The sequence below is a fragment of the Solanum pennellii genome, chromosome 3 (assembly GCF_001406875.1).
Source record: "Solanum pennellii chromosome 3, SPENNV200".
Lineage (NCBI taxonomy): Eukaryota > Viridiplantae > Streptophyta > Magnoliopsida > Solanales > Solanaceae > Solanum > Solanum pennellii.
This window is the reverse complement of record NC_028639.1, coordinates 3643268-3661818: the sequence shown is the minus strand read 5'-3', so window position 1 is coordinate 3661818 and position 18551 is coordinate 3643268. Positions and strand designations below refer to the sequence as shown.

At 30.6% G+C, this 18551-nt stretch overlaps 2 protein-coding genes across 3 annotated transcripts; one reads left to right on the top strand and one right to left on the bottom strand.

Moving 5' to 3' along the window:
* Nucleotides 1–3731: 3731 nt before the first annotated feature.
* Nucleotides 3732–10493, top strand: LOC107015481 (E3 ubiquitin-protein ligase XBAT33). The gene is made up of 10 exons (XM_015215763.2): nucleotides 3732–4077; nucleotides 4158–4217; nucleotides 4412–4483; nucleotides 4624–4808; nucleotides 5194–5354; nucleotides 5442–5500; nucleotides 5664–5710; nucleotides 5797–5940; nucleotides 7468–7559; nucleotides 9404–10493. The coding sequence occupies exons 1-10, from the start codon at nucleotides 3901–3903 to the stop codon at nucleotides 9940–9942; spliced, it is 1536 nt and encodes a 511-aa protein (XP_015071249.1). The 5' UTR covers nucleotides 3732–3900; the 3' UTR covers nucleotides 9943–10493.
* A 1578-nt stretch (nucleotides 10494–12071) lies between these two features.
* On the bottom strand, nucleotides 12072–13117 carry LOC107013858 (CEN-like protein 1). 2 transcript variants are annotated; one of them, XM_015213739.2, is made up of 4 exons: nucleotides 12814–13113; nucleotides 12629–12690; nucleotides 12519–12559; nucleotides 12072–12446 (listed from the first exon to the last, which is right to left on the bottom strand). In XM_015213739.2, the coding sequence occupies exons 1-4, from the start codon at nucleotides 13018–13020 to the stop codon at nucleotides 12229–12231; spliced, it is 528 nt and encodes a 175-aa protein (XP_015069225.1). In that variant the 5' UTR covers nucleotides 13021–13113; the 3' UTR covers nucleotides 12072–12228. The 2 variants fall into 2 exon arrangements, with proteins under 2 accessions (XP_015069225.1, XP_015069224.1); XM_015213738.2 differs by having other exon boundaries at nucleotides 12519–12690; nucleotides 12814–13117.
* Nucleotides 13118–18551: the final 5434 nt, after the last annotated feature.

Sequence of the window (18551 nt, the reverse complement as noted above, 5' to 3'; positions counted from 1 at the left end):
ATGGATCGAATCTGAAAGCATTGAAAAATATTTGCAACACTATTACTACCTTTCAAGGTCATGATCGAATCCATCTTAAACGAATGAAAAGTTAGTAATTATAGCATTCATCTTCATTTCTTTTTTGAGAGACAAAAATATTACGTACTCCGAAAATAGAGATTAAAATCCTCAAAATTCAATAAACATGATGGAATTTGGCCTCGCGACGCGCAACTACTTTTCAGAATCGTTAAAGTCGTACTTTGGTAATTTAACTTAGTAAAAAGACTCATTTAAGTGGAGGGTATTTTGGGTAATTCATGGAACTTAAAGTAGAGAATGTAACAACTGAAAGAAACAATAAACACCGAAATATAAGATAGAGAAGAAGGGGTATATTGAAATTAAAGAAAAAAAAATGTTAAAAATAACTTTACAAATAAAAATAAATAGAATGATATATTTGTATTAAAGATCACTCTTTTCTGAACAATTATATGATCTATCGAGATTAAATATATGAGCTACTATTATAATATACATTTTTGCACATTTTTTAAACTATTGAAAAGAATATTTACAAATTTTTTAACTAAATTTTTTACTCTGCCGCTATGGGTGATGATTGAGTCTTTTTGATTTGTGTAAATTAAGCCTTTGTCGATTCCTTTTCGCGGATTTCCTGTTACCTTTTTTAGTGGAGTAGCATAAATGTTTATTTTTAATATTTTTGGAAATAATTGACCTATTAATAAAATTTAATTTAATAAAAAAAGGCGTTTCCATTATATATTATTTAAGAAGTGAAAATTTAGAATTTTTATTCTAAAGTGTATAGTCGTCCTCAACAATTGAGATGATTTTCTTAATTTATGAAAAAAATTAAAAAAATTTTGAAGTAAATATTTTATATATTAACAATATGTTGAATTTAATATATAAATATATTTTATAACTTATTTCAAATATAAATATAACCTACGTCATAGATCTCTGGGGAGTGATGACTCGACGATTTTGGTTCTTTACTCTTTAAACTAAGCTTTACTTAATTAGGTTTAAATTAAATGATACTGTAATAGATACTTTATCAAAAAGTACACCTAAACATATGCCAACACTCTTATTAAATGTTTAACGTCAAACAATAAGGTAAGAAGGTTTTACATTCTTGATTTCTTGGTGAAGAACCGAAATGCTTCTTTACGAGTATATTTGCGAAAGAAATATTTTAATGAGTGATATTTTAAAAGTAAATAAAAAACGAAGATTAACTGAATTAAAGAGACCTCAATTAAATTGAGGTAATTTTAAAAGTCTATTTTTAATTTTTTTTTATAAAAGTCTAATTTTGTAGTTATACCTTATAAAACAAAAAAAAAAATTAAAAAAAATTGAGATGTTATATTTTTTAAAATAAATGACCGATCTGTCCTATTTCCCGATAAGACGTGTTTTCATTAAATTAGTGCTTATATATTTTTGATTATTCAAAAATTCATTCTTCTAAATAAGGATAAAGATAAATTGAAAGGAAAAATTAAATACCTTTTAATTATGGATAAAACTATTTATTTAGGATTACCTATCAAAGTTAAAAATATCGTACAATATAAAGGTTCGCAAATTAACTTGTAACAATTTTAGTTTCAAATGTAAGAACAAAAAAATTTCAAAGACCATACTGTCGGCATACATATGCAAACATATAAGCCTTTTTGACGATTATATATTGTCTTAAATATTTCACGTGAATTTTTATAATTAAATAATTATTTAATTAAAAAAGAGATATTAATATTAAAAAAAAATAGATAAATAAATTAAAATAACAAGAATATGTTTCAACTTTGACATCTCATAAACCCAATTCTCAAAGTACGTATATGTCTTTTCTTTCTTGTTTGAATAATGAAAGCAAACATGAAAAGTAGAGTTGTGGGTAAAACAAATATTTTCCTTATTACAAAATAATAATAATAATAATAATAATAAATAAATAAATAAAAATTGTTATGTTTTTCTTAATTACAAGTTGATCTTAATTCACCAACCACTCTATTGGCTAGCTAAATCGTGCAAATTAGTTAAAAGATTTGTGGTTCAAATTTTCTTAGACATAAATATTATTAAATTACTACAAGAAAGCTTAAAAGTAGCTTATATCTTAAGTTATATCAGTACAAATTTGAAATTAAGGTGTGTTTCATACGGAGGAAAATAAAAAAATATTTTAAAAAATTTCATATATAATTAATTAGATAAAAAAAAAAACTTCTCAAGATAAAAATATAAGAAACAAGTTTAATACGTAACACTCAATTCCTTCCCAAATCTTCAATACAAAAAGTAAAATATTCATACATAAAATAATTATATCTATAATTTTTCAATGAAAAATTATCGATTAATAATTCTAACTCTATTATTAAATAAAATGAAAAGGTTGCTTAAATATAAAACACCTTCCATTTTTTTTTATGTTAAGATTGCATATTCAAATTATAAAGGAAAAAAAAAAGTTCTAGCAAAATATTATATTTGAAGTTCAAAAGTACAAATTATCAAATGTTAGACATGACTCACATTTTTGAAGATAAAAAGAAACTTTATTCATCACAATAAAAAAAATAAAATAGATTAAATAAATAAAAAATTACTCCACTTGCCAAAAGAAATAAAAAGATGGTGGTAAAAATTTGCCTTGACATTGGCTACAAGTGCAACCCCACTTTTTATTCTCCAAGTAACCAACAAAAACTTTTACTTTTTTAAAAATAAAATAAAAATTATTTTTTTGGATCTTTGGTCCTTATTTTATCCTATATTTTCCTTTAATTGATGCACCTCTAACTTTTTTTAAAATAATTTTTTTTTTCAAATTCCTAACTTACAATTTACTCCAGAAAAGGAAATTCCACTAAACGTTCTCTTCCCAACTACCTATGCCAGAATACAATTTAAAAAACACAAATATCTTTTATTTTATCACTTTTTTTCAAATAATCCACCGTCATCCTTTTATCCAAAATTATAGTAAAAGTATACAAACATTTCTTAGAAATCAAATATAAATGAGAGAGACAAGTATTGATAATACTTTTGAATTTATTATAAATCGTTAATTTCATCTTCAAATAATTGATTTTTTTAAAAGCATCATTTATTTTATTTGATCGACTAAATTAAAATACGCCATTGATATTTTACATGTCATAATTTTTGAAGGGGTGTTATCTTAATAAAAAAATATCTCTAAATTTGTGAAGAATTTAGAAATATATTTCATTGATATAATATAATCATGAGCGCATTTAAATTTTATTGGTCAGATAAATAAATATTATTAAGACTAACAATATTAAAATAATGTAGTTAATTAAACACAAATCAGTTACTAGGTAGAATGTTGAAATCTTGCTATTATTGCCATAACCTTATTTTCATCTAATGAAATTAAATAATTTATAGTAATAAAAGAAAGAAAAGAATCCAATATATATCAGCAGAAATATTGTTATATCCCAATATCAAATAGATATTTTTATTGGAGTTTTGAGTATAAAAAATTTAATTAAAAAATACTTTTAATAACTTTATGAATGTGAATACAAATTAAATTGTAATTTTAATTAGTCAAATTTTAAAAAAAATAATTATTATAAAGCACAAACCACTTGCATGATTATCATTTTTTTTTTTCAAATTTTGTTTAAGGACAGTTGACCTAATTTTTTCCACAAAACCCAATTTTTTAATTTACTAAATCCTTGTAAAAGACATATACTCTGTTTGAGTCAAATTTGCTTCATCAGATACTGCCATTTTTCTGCAAATCTTGACTTGACATGTATATATATTGAGAGAGACACAGCTTTGATTTTTCTTAAGAGAGTAAAGAAAGGAGGAACAGAGAAAATGGGTAATTCTTTTGGGTGTTCGGCCTCCGGTGAACGGTTGGTATCGGCGGCCAGAGACGGCGATTATGTAGAAGCGAAGATGTTGCTTGATTGCAATCCATGTCTTTCAAAGTACTCTACTTTTGGTGGACTCAATTCACCTCTTCATTTTGCTGCCGCTAAGGGACACAACGAGGTATTTAACCCTTTTCTTTTTTGTTTCCCTTTTTAATCGCATATCGTTAAAAGTTTTTGATTTGTGTGAATAATTTTCAGATTGTTGCATTGTTGCTTGAGAATGGTGCTGATGTTAATTCTAGAAACTACTGTGGTCAGGTAAAAGATTATTTTTTTTTTGAAAAAAAAAAACCCTTTTTGTTGATTAGTCCTGTTTAGTTTCTTTTCAAATGAGAGATCAGTTTCATGGGTTGGGTTATTTTTGTTAATTTTAGTCATCTTGGGGGATTTTGAAGTTTGGGTGTTTCTTTGTTGAATCTGATGTTTGAGTTTTTTTTTTTTTTTTTTTGAAGACGGCACTGATGCAGGCATGTCGATATGGTCACTGGGAAGTTGTTCAAACCCTTCTTCTCTTTAGATGCAATGTGAGTATCCCTTTGATTTTTTGTCTCAAAGGGTTTTTCTTTTAACTTGTCAATTTGGCTACTAGAGCTTACTCAGCCTTGTGCTTTGTCATTCTTCTAATAGCATTTGTCCCTTTTGGATCTTGAAACTATTTTTTCAGGTTACCAGGGCAGATTATCTTAGTGGAAGAACAGCTCTCCATTTTGCAGCAGTGAATGGACATGTTAGATGCATAAGACTTGTGGTGACTGATTTCGTTCCTAGTGCCCCTTTTGAGTCTATAAATGCTCAAACAAATGCTGACAGAGGAGACAGTTCAAATTCAAAAGGCAAGCATGAGCAAAGGTCGGTGATCTGTTCATCTTCATTCTAGTTATCTGGATTCTCGTTAAGTTGTGTAAATACAGATAATTTATTTATGAAGATATAAGGTCCCAAATGAAATCATTGATTGACCTGTGATGTCATTGATTTAGGGCTAAATGCAAATCATATAAGACAACCATAGAAGACTGAGGTGGTAGTGTACAACATATGCTCTAGTAAAAGAAGATACCTCGGGAGTTCTTCATTTGTGAGCTTTGTGTTTACAGATGTCTAGGTTCTGATAAGAGAATTAGTTGAGAAAAATGTTCTGACACAAAATTTATTGATTTTGAGGTTTTGACTTCTTCTTGGAACGTATCTGGTTTACTTGGCTAATCGCTGTATTGGCTTCATTTCATTGCAGTCCACTGTCAAAATTTATAAATAAAGCTGCTGATGGTGGTATTACTGCTCTTCATATGGCTGCATTGAATGGGTATTTTGATTGTGTCCAGCTCCTGCTTGATCTCAATGCAAATGTTTCAGCTGTGACATTTCACTATGGGTCATCAATGGATCTGATAGGTATATGTTCAGTCGAGGCATAATTAGATGTTTTCGGAAATTACCTGATTGTTAATTGACATTATTTTCAAATAAATCGCTCTCTAGGAGCTGGAAGCACTCCTTTGCACTATGCTGCCTGTGGCGGAAATCTAAAATGCTGTCAGGTGATTGTTTAACTCATCTTCCCGCTGCTATCTGATAATTTTGATTACCAGAAGGAAAAGATGTTTTACTTCCGATTCCAATTGGTACTTATGTGGTTGTTTTCTGATGCAATATTTTACCCTTGCTTGTTTCTAAATGAGTATTTGCTTGGTGTTTCTGCAGATCCTTATTGCAAGAGGTGCCAATCGATTGACATTGAACTGCAATGGGTAATCTATTTAGGACTTTCTTCTCAGTTTAACCTTACATCTTTGAATTTCTAGACGTCACTAAACAGATATATGGATTCTTTCAGGTGGGTTCCTCTCGATGTTGCCAGGATGTGGGGACGTCATTGGCTTGAACCATTACTTGCACCAAATTCTGAGTCGATAATTCCACCTTTTCCATCTTCAAGTTATTTATCGTTGCCTCTCTTAAGCGTGCTTAACATCGCAAGGTAAATGGAAATTATCTTCTTTTTCTAGTCATTTGTAATCTAGTTTTTGACTGATAAGTGATAAGGGAGGGATGACCTATAGTGGTAAGGACCCTCCACTTCCAAACATAAGGTTTTGTTTTGAGTTACCAAGTAAGCAAACATGGGAAATGCCCACTATTCAGCTCGTAGATGCAGGGATTTAGGGGAGGGAGTTTAACGTATTTTAAAAAAAAAAAAAAGCTTCTTTCTGAACTAATGGTCTTTGTCATCTGAAAAAATTTGGAGTGCCCTAATTTCTGGGTTGAATCTGTTTTGGTGCATCAAATTTGTTTAAGATCGAAATTCAATATCTACCCTAAACCTGGTCCCATATTATCTGAGATATAGTAACTTTTTGATTATCAAGTCTCAATGAATAGAGAGATTTTGTCATGTGATATTTCACTTTAGATCGTCTAGTGTTTCTTGTGGTGGCCAAGTTGGGTAGTTACTTTTTGAAAATCAAAACAAATGATTGCATTGATGATACTTAAGCCATTTGATGCAAGTAGCAATCGAAATGGGTTACTGGCTTACTGCAAATCTGTTTGACAAATGTAACATATGCTAGGGAAGTAAAACAAAGTAGATTTTTACTAATTGAAGATGTGGAAATTATTGCTATGGATATTGTGTGTTCGTAACTGCAAAAGGGTACTCCATGTATCGGTATAGATTTGTAACAAGCAGTTCAGTCACTCTACTCGTTGCTGCGTTCAAAGTTTTTGAAATCAATGTATATTGTTCTGTGAATTCTATCTGTATGATGCACATTTAGCTTGCGAAGGCATAAGCCGGAAAAATTATGATTGATCCAACTCCCATTGGTCAAGCTTTCTTTTGTTTGTTTCTCTATACTTTGTCAGTTTGTCTCGCTCTTTTGGTTTCCTTTAGTTGAAGTCATCTTTAGGCAGTCTAGTGATCAATTTTAGTCAGTTACTGCGCACCATTCCGTTAAGAGTCAATAATAGAAAATAAGCAGTGAGGCTGCTATTTGAGATGAAGAACTTTATTGTTATCTCAGGCTTATCCTACCCTTTCCTGTGTTCTAGTTTGATCTATTAGACATTGCTTCTTCTGGAAGCTTAGGAAAACACCTTAACCATTAGTCCTTTGGACATTGGATTGAAATTTTCTTCGATTGAGCCTTCTGATCTATTAAGGATTCATGTTAAAGCACTAGTGTGATGGACTGCTAATTGGTTCTCACTTCCACTAGTGGAATGTTTCAACTCTAAAGCCGGTCAGGGCTGATTTTCATTTGACTGCTTTAGTGGCTGTTAAGTGAGTGATAGAATGAGCACTTGTTTTGTACTTCCGTGTGATTTCTCTCAGTCTCTCCTTCGCTGGGAAATATTTTCCGTGTGGTGCTCTTTTCTTCCATGGGGTTTTGGAGGAGGGGGAGCTGTTAATCTATGCTTTTAAATAATTGTAAATCTATTAGGGTACTGTAAAATTAAATGTCAACCATATGTAAGTTCTTATCATTGTGAATACTTTTTGCAGAGAGTGTGGGTTGCAGTCTTCAGGATCTTCCTCTGATGATTCTGATACTTGTGCTGTTTGCCTGGAGAGGGCATGTTCAGTGGCTGCCGAAGGTTTGTACCATTATTTCCTTTCAATCTGATTTTGTTCAATATATTAATCAGACAGATTCTTTAAAATGGTTCTGGCAACAATCAGTTATGCAACTATGTCGTATAGGAGCAAAATTTTGGGACTTTTAAGGTCCAATCTATCCACAAGATGAATGTCGTATAAATGCGCGCATTTAGATGAATATGCATTCATACAAGATGGACAAGATTAGAAATGATTTACATCTGATAAAGATTGTGTGCAACATATATGGAGGATAAAATTAGTCGCCTTATATGTTTTACCTTCTTCTACATTGATCTCCTTATGTATAGATTAATTAGTGTGCTAGTATGATGTTGAATGTGGTAAAAGAACGAGGTAGACCTAAAATCATGTCTAAGAAATTGTCTCTGAAAATTCCTCAGTATCAATACAAAACAAGAACAACACACAATGAAAGCAAATGACCTGTAAACTGTATATCTAATATATCAGTTTATTAGGAAACTTATTTTATTGTTACACATCACATTAGATCTGGTTCTTGTGAGGAGCTCTTTTATTCTAGTTGGAGAAGTATTCTCATCATGTAGGAGCAAGTGTGAGATCAAGGGAATAAGACTAAATGCTTAGTATTGGAATGAGATATGCCTGAATCAAGCAGATGAATAAATATAGACAACTCATACAACCAAATCTCAACTATTTTATAATCTGAAGCATAGTTCATTTGTTGAGATGTGTATGGCAAATGGTGTAAAAATCCCCTCTAATTGAGAATTTTCGGTTCCGTACATGATCTAGCACCAACCTAATCATCTATTCTACTTGAGTATGAAATCATGCGAGGAACACTTCCAAAATTAAGCCTTTGTACACCCTAGACCTATCAAATCTAGATATTGTAGTTGAATCCTAGCGTATGGTCTAGCATTTGGTGAAGCTGGAGGGAAAATCTTAAGGATTGGGATTTAAATCTCAATAGAGGCAAAAAATGCGAGGAGATTTCTTTCCATCCACCTAAACTATTGTGTACAAAGTTTGTCCTATACATGTGTTGGTGGAAGGATGCAGATACTTATGGGAATAATTGAGGTGTGTACAAGTTGGTCTACACATCCGCCTTTATAATTGTTTTTTAAAGACTTCTAGATTTGTAGTTATGAAATAAATGTGTAGATACTGCAGTTATTTATAATTGTTTTTTAAAGACTTCTAGATTTGTAGTTATGAAATAAATGTGTAGATACTGCAGTTGTTTATCTTTTGTTATACTTGATGTTTTTCAACTATCTGATATGGAATATCTGATGCCCACCCAGTCTTGTTCTTATGTATAAAGCAACTTGATTGGTTCACTTGGAAATCTGTTTTACATACTCTTTCCGTCTCATTTTATAGGAAGGAGTTTGGGATTCGAGGGTCAACGCATAGATTTTTCATGTGTTCTGAAATAATTTTTTTTACATATTTGATGATTACATGTCTAGTATATATGCTAGTATAGTTAATAATTCAAAATATTAAAAGAAGTTTGATAAGTCATAGTCAATGACCTAACTGTTCGACTTTCCAAAGAGTGATAGTGCCTCATAAAATGCGACGGCAGTACTGATGAAAAATAGGTACCAATGTGATCTCCCCCAAACTCCAACAATATTACCCAGAGAGTCAGGAAATATGAGATCTTCGAAAATATCTTTTTCCGGTGACATCAGATTCTCTCGCACTTTTAGGTTTCTGGGACACATTGTCTAACCATGAGAAGATGATAACAATAAAATGACAGTATGGTTCCTGTAAAATTAGATGAGAATTGTCATATTAATATATTATTTTATTTTGTATCAAATACTTTCAGGTTGTGGGCATCAATTGTGTGTAAGATGTGCACTCTATCTTTGCTCGGCAAGCAACATCCCATCTGAATTATTGGGTCCGCCTGGATCCATTCCATGTCCACTTTGCCGACATGGGATTGTCTCATTTGTAAAACTCCCAGGATCTCCTGCAAAGGAAATTAAGTTACATCTATCCCTAAGCTTATGCACACCATGCATGCTTCATTCTCGTGACCAAGAACGATCAACACCGCCTAGTGCACATGAAATTAGAAAGAATCGTGTTGCTTCAGTGTCTTCAGATCTTTTCTGTCCTGTGACTTGTAGTCCATTTCCCTCTGTTGCAATGCCTTTGTGTACCTGTGATGAAGGACCTTCTCCAACCTTGGAATCAAGAGAAAATGATACTCAAGAAGAAACTCCTAATCAGTCACAGTCAACATCAACGGATCAGGACAAAATGAATGTGAGATTGGAGAAAACTACCTGCTCGAACATGTTTTGGGGTAGAAGAAGCTGCAGCAGGGAGCATCAGTGTAATGCTGAGATAAATGCTTAATAAGCTTGCCTTGGTGCCGGAGTAGAAGAAATTTTGATCCAAGCAGAGCAGCGCATGGATTCAAGGCGTAGCATTACTACTTTCTCATGCTTTTGAATCTTTCTTGCAGCTTATATTTCTCTCGCTTGCTATGAGCCAATGGATCCAGCACTCCGGTATCTTGAATACCTTATAAGTGTGACGTTGATTATTTTGGACTCGGGGCTTGTAAAGAATTCACAAGTAGGAAATTGGAGTATTGCAATGGAGCATCATTGGAGAGATGTCTAATATTGAGATTGTTCTTAGACTATTCTTCTCTGTTGTATGTAGTGCCGCTATTACTAGTCTGGTTGAAGCAGATGAGTTTTTAACCTGTTTGTTCCAGTACAACCCCATCAAGTTACAAAAGATAGTTTGAGTACTGGTGGGATTTGTGAAGGTAAACGTTAGGTGTCTGTAAACTGACAAAGATAAAAGAGTTAAATAGGGAAATTTGTGTAGCACATTTACTCTGTTTTGTACACATTTTAATGTTCTGCAGTAGAAAGTAATGTGTTTGGGTTTGTCAATTTAAGTTGTAAGGTTGGTTTATCTTGAAAATTAGGTGAAATGCGGCAAAAAGCAGCAACAACAACAAACATCGTGAAATTTCACAAGTGAGTTTTGGGTAGGATAGTGTTTATATCGACTTTACATCTACCTTGTGAAGCTAGCGAGGATGTTTTCTGTAGACCCTTGGTTCAAAGGAAAGAAAAAAAATACTAACAATGAGCAGTAGATAATATGATAATCAAAGTGACAGTAGTGTTAATCGAAAGAACAAAAAGAAAAATATACAAGAATAACACTAGTACTCTAATCTTTGATCTTGAGGTCATATTCGTTGTAAACTGAAATTTCCAACACCCTAAGGTAATTTTAATGTGGTCTATTTCTCCTCTTTTGCAATCAATTTCGCTACAACGCCTCAATATTTAATACGCAATTACACCTATCTCTATCTCTCCTCTATCGCACTATAGCCAACTTCTTACACCGAACATTTGAACATTTCTTCTACATATATTTAAACTATTTCAACCTCGCTTTCCATATCTTTTTCAGCACAAAAATAATTCTCATCTTATCCCGAATAACTACGTTTAGATCTAATCTTTATCTTTCCTGATGCATCCACACAACCTAATTGAAAGCAATTGTTGTTAGGCTTTTGGCATTCGAGGAGTTTGATGTTAATTTGGAAATGAAGTAAATGGAGAGTTGAGTCATGTGGTGGGGTGTCTGAATTGATTTTGATTGTTGTCATCTTCAATTAAGCGTGACATTAGTAACAGTAACAAATTAAAGTTGGCCAATACACAATTTTTGTCCTCTTTATATTAATTATTAATTATACACACTCTACTTCCTAGTTGTTTCTGTTATTTTTGTTGACAAAATTAGAATCTCTAATTGGACCAAATCACCACGTCCTTTATTTATTCGACACGTATACTAATACTAATCTTTGAGTAAGTCTTATCTAAATTACTGTAGAGGCCTTAATCATTTGCCATTATCATAAGTCTTCTCACAACAAGTATAGTGTCAGTGTCAAAGGAACACAAAAAATCTAGTTGATACGATTGTGTAAACTGCAGTCTTATTAGCTTTTTGCTTGTTTCCCCGTGCAAGATGATTATGGCTCTGACTAAATTTGAATTATGTACTTCAAGGTCCCATTCACGAGTGACGCTTTTAACAGAATTTTTTCCGTACCTAAATTTTTAACAAGCTTCATATAACCGAGGACATAAATAGTACTCTAAATAGGAAGGAATAAAGGTTGCACGCATTTGGATAGAAGGTTAGTAGCGGTGAAGTGTTGTCTTGCCGTGTGTAGTGTCCGTCGTTGTACAATTGTAGCTGTTGCTTATGTTGTCTGTTGTGTTTCGATCATCACACTATATTGATGTTGTTACGATTTATTTCTTTCATATAGACTTTACATTGCTTTTCTTATTAACGGTTATGCTTCCTTCGTTATTTCCTTCTTCTTTACTTGAATTTGATACGCTTGGTCTGAGAGTACATAGTAGTAAAGTCTGCTTACATTCAACGTAACATGTTTCATATGTTGTATTTATTTATAAAAACAAGCAAATGAGTAGGACAAACACCATATATATATATAATATAATTGGTTACAATATGCTTGAGAATGACACTTAGAATCTCTTAAACCAATCAGTGAGGCCCTGGGGGAGTACTACTTTTGTCTGTACTATGCAAAGTGCATTTAGCTTATTTTGTGTGTGTGAAAATTCATCTTCTTCTAGCTGCAGTTTCTCTCTGGGCATTGAAATAAACAGCAGCAACAGGGGATCCCAATCCATTTTCCGCCGAAAAACTCCTCGTATTGAACTGATCCCTTGTTGTTGGTGCTCTCACTGTTTGCCTTCCTCTCTGTTTATACAACAAAAATACATAACGATGGATCCCAATTACCGGCTTTGGCTTCTCGTAGCACACTATCTCCCTTCCTGAGAAAGTTTATAATCAAATTATATCGTTGTCTTGACCATCTCAGAAATCAACTCGATAATCAAACTTACCAAATGAAATGTCAGTCGTACCAGGTATATCCGTCACAATCCTGATATGCAAATAAATAACAGATGTATTAATATTGTACATTACATCTATTAATTTAAATTTATCATACCAGTGGAGATGTTCCCTCAAGTATGGATCACTAGGACTTGGAGCATCAGGGTCAGTCATGATCTTCCCAAAAGAAAAAAAATAGACAACAATCAGACAACAAAAACACAATGTACAAACATAAACCTCTGTTTTCATTTTATACAAACATAAACTTCGTGCTCAGTCAAATACAAAAACACATACGAGTGTATAAGCAGATCTCATGTCTTCACCGCCAATTTCGACACGAGGTTGAGTTGCAACAACAGCAGGCATGATCTCATGGCCATTAGAGACTTGTTTGCTCCCATTGTATAGAACTTTCATTTTCACACTTGGACTAAAACTGTCTACTACTTCACCTATTACTCTACCTACTGCAAGTGGTTCACAAGTACTTCTAAAAGACATAAGTTTATATTTTTTTTTAGAAAATGTTGTATGTTGAGTGAAGAAATTAAATATATGTGGTGAATGATTTGAAAATATTGCAAAGGAGGAGGCTTTATATATAGTTTTTTTTTTTTGGAGATATTAGTGAAATAAAAAGGAAGGTGCTTGATTTATAAGTTTAAAAGATTCGAAAAACCAATCAACGTGCCAGAAAAAAAGATGTCTACATACATATATTAAAAGTTAAACATGTTTGCTTAATTGTTTGAACAACTTTTAATAATAACAACACATGTCTCTTGCTGTCGTTTAACTTGATTTTAGCTTACATTTATGTTTTTTTATTTCGAGTGTGGACAAGTAATCATTTAAACTATTGTAAAGTTGAAGAGGTAATAACTTTGATGATCACTCAACTATCAATTATTTTCACAGAAAGTCACTCAACTTACATTTTCAACTCAAAACTCACTCAACTATCAATTGTTCTCACAGAAAATCACTCAACTTTAATTTTCAACTAAAAGTTCACTCAACTATGACTTCTTTGCACAGAAAAACATGCATGTCAAATCTCATGCGATTTATCATGTAGGACGTGTGTGTATATTTGTTCAACTTTATGCATGATAGTTTAAATAACTACTTGTGCCAATCAAAGTTAAAGGTTATATATATCAAGCGAGATAAAGTTAACGTGCACATTCATTTATTACATCTTTCACTTTCATAATATAGTTATCATTTATGCTCTGTAACTTTGAATGTGCACAAATAATCACTTAAACTATCATAAAATTGAATGAATAGGCACATGCGTCCTATGCATGACAAATCGTGTTTGTCTATTCAACTTTATGCAAGATAATTTGACTACTTAAATCAAAACTGGAGGTCATAGATATCAATTGAAATCAAGTTAAATGACACATTCGTTTATTACGCCTTTAGCTTTCGAAAAGTAATTTATCTCATTTTCTGGTTTCCATCTTTAATGAGATGATTACCTAATCATGCAAATTTATAAACTATATTTATCAAATATACTGAGAGTTTAAGAAATTACTCATCAAACATAGGAGAGTTTCTGAATTTTTCATGTATTTAGTGATATAATAATTTTTTATATTCACTCTCTCAGTGATACAATAAGCCACTCTGTATCTAAGATGCAACAATTTTTTTGTATTTATTGTTGTATATAGATAGAGAGCAAATTATTGTATATGCAGAGCTAATTTCAAAAATTATTTCTACATCTGATAATTTTACAAACTCTCAAAATTTTTAGTGATTAAGCCTCGGATTATTGCTTTTTTTGAAAAAAAAAAATCATTTCTGATTTACTCAATTTAAACACAATTAGTTGATTAGGCCTATCTTAGTAGCAAATTTGGCAATATAAGATTTTGAATTTGACATATTCAATATTTAGGTTTTTACTATCGAATTCATTGCACTTCTGAAATTATAGTTTTAACCTTTAATATATTCTGACACTGTCGATGTGATTATTCAGTGTATAAGTAAGATTTAGAAAAGCTACGATAGATTTAAACTTACCTTCGGCTCAAGATAGTTCTCAAAAACAAGTTTGACAAATACAAAAGTAAAAATTACGATGAGAACACTTTAAAAAGAAAAAAACTACTACAATGCAAGTTGAAGAGTACAATAGTTTATAATAGAACAATAATATTGATAACGATCATAAGTAGAAAAGGAGAATGGACAATGTTCTTTAATTGAGTTAGAACTATGAAATTAGGTCTTAGGCCTAACTCACTCCCAAAAGCTTTCACACCCCTGCAATCCTCATAAGGAGTCCATCCATCTCACTTTTGTCATTGTTTAACACCCCACCTCACGTTCAGTGCTTAGCATCTGGTGCGTGGTCAATGCTATTAGGTCTAACTCACACTCTAAAAGTTAGTTCAAAGGGAGGAGGATTGCCCAATCCTCATAAGGAATCCACCCATCTCATTAACCATCGATGTAAGACTTTTGTCATTCTTTAACAAGAACCATATATGCTCTTCCAAAAAAACAAAAAAATTGATCGATTATTTACTAACCTTCCAATTATGACGATCTTAATTTTTATTTTTACATTTTTCTATAAAAAATCATGTGTTCGATGAGTTGGAAAATGTTCATGTCACGTATCAATGCACTAGTATTTTGTATGTATTTTAAGGTGCGGACATAAACTACAAGTGGTTTTTTTTTATTGGCTTGAGAAGAATGAGGAATAATACTTTCTTGTGTGTTGATAATAATATCCTGGACAAATGATAAAACACCTTTTGAGGTGCTTATGCCTAATACACTCCAAAATTTTATGACACTCAATCCGTTTCAAAAAGTATGACCTAGTTTGACTTGGAATGAAATTAAAAAAAAAAGGTTTTTTAATTTTGTGGTTCTAAATTAAAGTTATGTCAAATATACTTGTCTTAAACAAGCCACGTGAAAAGTTAAAGTTAAAGTGTTGCCAAAAAAGGAATGGGGTCATTCTTTTTGAAATAGATTAAAAAGAAAATAGGCCATTCTTTTTTAAACGAAGGGAATACATAAATATGTCATTTAATTTGACTTCATTTCATATTTATGCCCTTAAAATTTATGTATGCACAAATCGACACTTACACTTGTATAAATTTGAACAAAATAAACACATGAGTCCTACGTGACACATCACATGTCGGACGAAAATTAACACGTATGATGTCATGTATGACATGTATGTCTATTTGTTCAAATTTATGTAAGTTTAAATGTCTACTTATACACACCCAAAATTGAAAGACATAAATGTGATTTGAAATCAAGTTAAAATATATATTATGTCTATAAAAAGAATATCAATAAAAGTAGTTCTTTGTCTTACCTTACTAAACGAGTCTTTGCTAAAAATAGTAGTGATAAGGCATCTTTCTACATATTCTTCGACTACAATTACTATTATTACAAGTATAAATGATAATATTAGAAAATAAAAAATTAGCGGTAGATAATCTTTCATAACTTAACAGTAAAAAATTAATGTTAATCTCATTTAGTTATTGATTACTGACAAATTTTATAGCTAATTTCATCATTATTTTTGATAGTGAAACAGTCCTAATACTACGCTAACACTAATAGAACTTGAGATAAAGTATTTTATTATAATAAAAAAGATACTACTACGTTGTATGCTTGAATTGAAATCATTATATGTTGCTTTAATATATTAATTAAATTATCACATACAGATTTAGAATACACAAAACTGTTTTAATATTCTTTTTTTGAAGTTAAATGAATAGAGAATAAGAGAAAGGGAGAATCAACGCTAGCCAACAAGTAATAAAACATTTTGATGCCCTATTTGAATGACACGTTGCTAACTTAGTTTTTTTTTAAAGAATTGATATAATATTTATCATTTGAAAACCTCTTAACTTTATATTATATTCTGATTCCTCAATTATCTACTTTGTTTTAATTCTACAATTGACATGTTGCCTTACTTTAATGATATTTTTCCTGTTAATTGGGACTGCACCAATTGATGTGCTGCCATATTCTTTTAATTCTTTCCATTTCATTTTATTTTACTTTGATTTCTATATTTTTTATATATCTTATTTAGTCATTTAATCAAATTAAAAATATGTTATTATTTTATGTTATTAACAATTATATCATGTAGTAGTTGAATTTAAAATTTTAAACATATTACTAGTGATGTATTTATATTATTAGATTTTTAGAATTATTAAATCAGATCAATACGAGTCAAACAATATAAATAAAAATCACAAGAGAAAGTGAGTGAATATATTATTGGCATCTTTTTCCCCTTATGATTAGTTAATCAATGCAAATGGTTGTCTTAAAAAGACTCCGATCCCACTTATCATAAGTGGTCAAAAAAGGATTCTTTCTTACTACAAGTGGAAAAAGAGTACAAGAACATATGCAACAAACAATCTAATGAATTTTTAGGGGATGTGGAAAAATATTGTTTTGACAAATATCATTAGTAATGTGTTTATATATAATTTAGCATAAATATTATGAAATAAAATAAAATAGAGAAGGGAGTGGGGATTCAGAAATAAAATATACATTTTAATTTTACGGAAAAGGGTCAAAAATATTTTTAAACTATCAGAAATAGCTTAAATATACCGTTGAAGTATATTTCAGCTCAAATATACTCATACTGTCAAACTATTGGGTCAAAAATACCCTTCTCATTAACAGAATCGGTTAAAGGTCACTTAGATGCCATGTGGATGTCACATGGCATGCCACATAAGCCAATAGAGTTCCACTCATGCCACGTAGACTAATAAACTTATCCCTAATTTTCTCCAATTTTCTCCGTTTTCCGTAGAATTTAGAAATGATTTTACTGAAGAACATAGAATCCCTTTTCCTCATTTCTCCATTTCCTTTAAACGATTTCACAAAAACATAAGTTCTAAGTGAAGGGTATTTTGACCCTATAGTTTGAGGGGAAGGATATTTTTGAGCCGAAATATAGTTCAAGGGCATATTTGAGTTATTTCAAATAGCTCAAGGGTATTTTTGCCTTTTTTCTTTAATTTTATAATAATGGAAAAAATGCTAATTAACTCTCCTTGAATAAGATATGGTATTGCTAAATATTTGTTGTAATTCGATTTGACTCCTCTCATTTTCCTTTTCTTTATTTTTTCCAAGTTCTTGTTTGGATGTGAGACACATAGCATAGATAAAAATTAATGGTTAAAATTTAATTGTATAAAAATAAGATTTTAACTATGATTTAGATAATTAATATTTCATAAAAAGAAAATAACAATATCACAATCATAACAATATATTATCTTGTCATAAATATATTATTAAAGAAAATCTTTTTCTTACTAGTATTGTCTTCTGTTTTTGTCCATAAATATATTATAAAATCGTTTCTATTTTTCTAATTATTTTTTCCCAGCGAGTATTTTTTTCTATTAATTATATGTAAACTAATTTCATGGAAAGTTCAAAGTTGCTATCTAAGACTTACTCATTTATTTATTAAAAAAAAAAGAAACTGCAGATAAATATTCGAAGGAATTTTTATTAGAGAAGCGAAAAGTTATTATAGACATTATATTATATTGTTATGACTTATGATTATGATATTATTATTTTTCTTATAAAATATTAATTATCTAAATCATAATTAAAATCTTTATTTAATCAATTATATTTTAGGCATTGATTTTTATCTATATGTCATGTGTCTCATATTCAAGTAAAAACTTGAAAAAAAAATGGAAAGAATAAAAATAGAGAGAAGACGGATCCGTTAAAATGGTTAGTTGCTTAGTTATTACAGAAAAAGTTGGTTTACTAGAATGATTACTTATTTAATTGTAGGAGGGATATAATATTGTGATTATTAGAATATAAGAAGAGTCCATTACCAACTATATATAAATTGAAGTAGCTATTTGTTGAGTACATATTTTGGATATTTTTTCCATTTGGAATATTCATAGGAAACTCGTATAACATTTTTATGT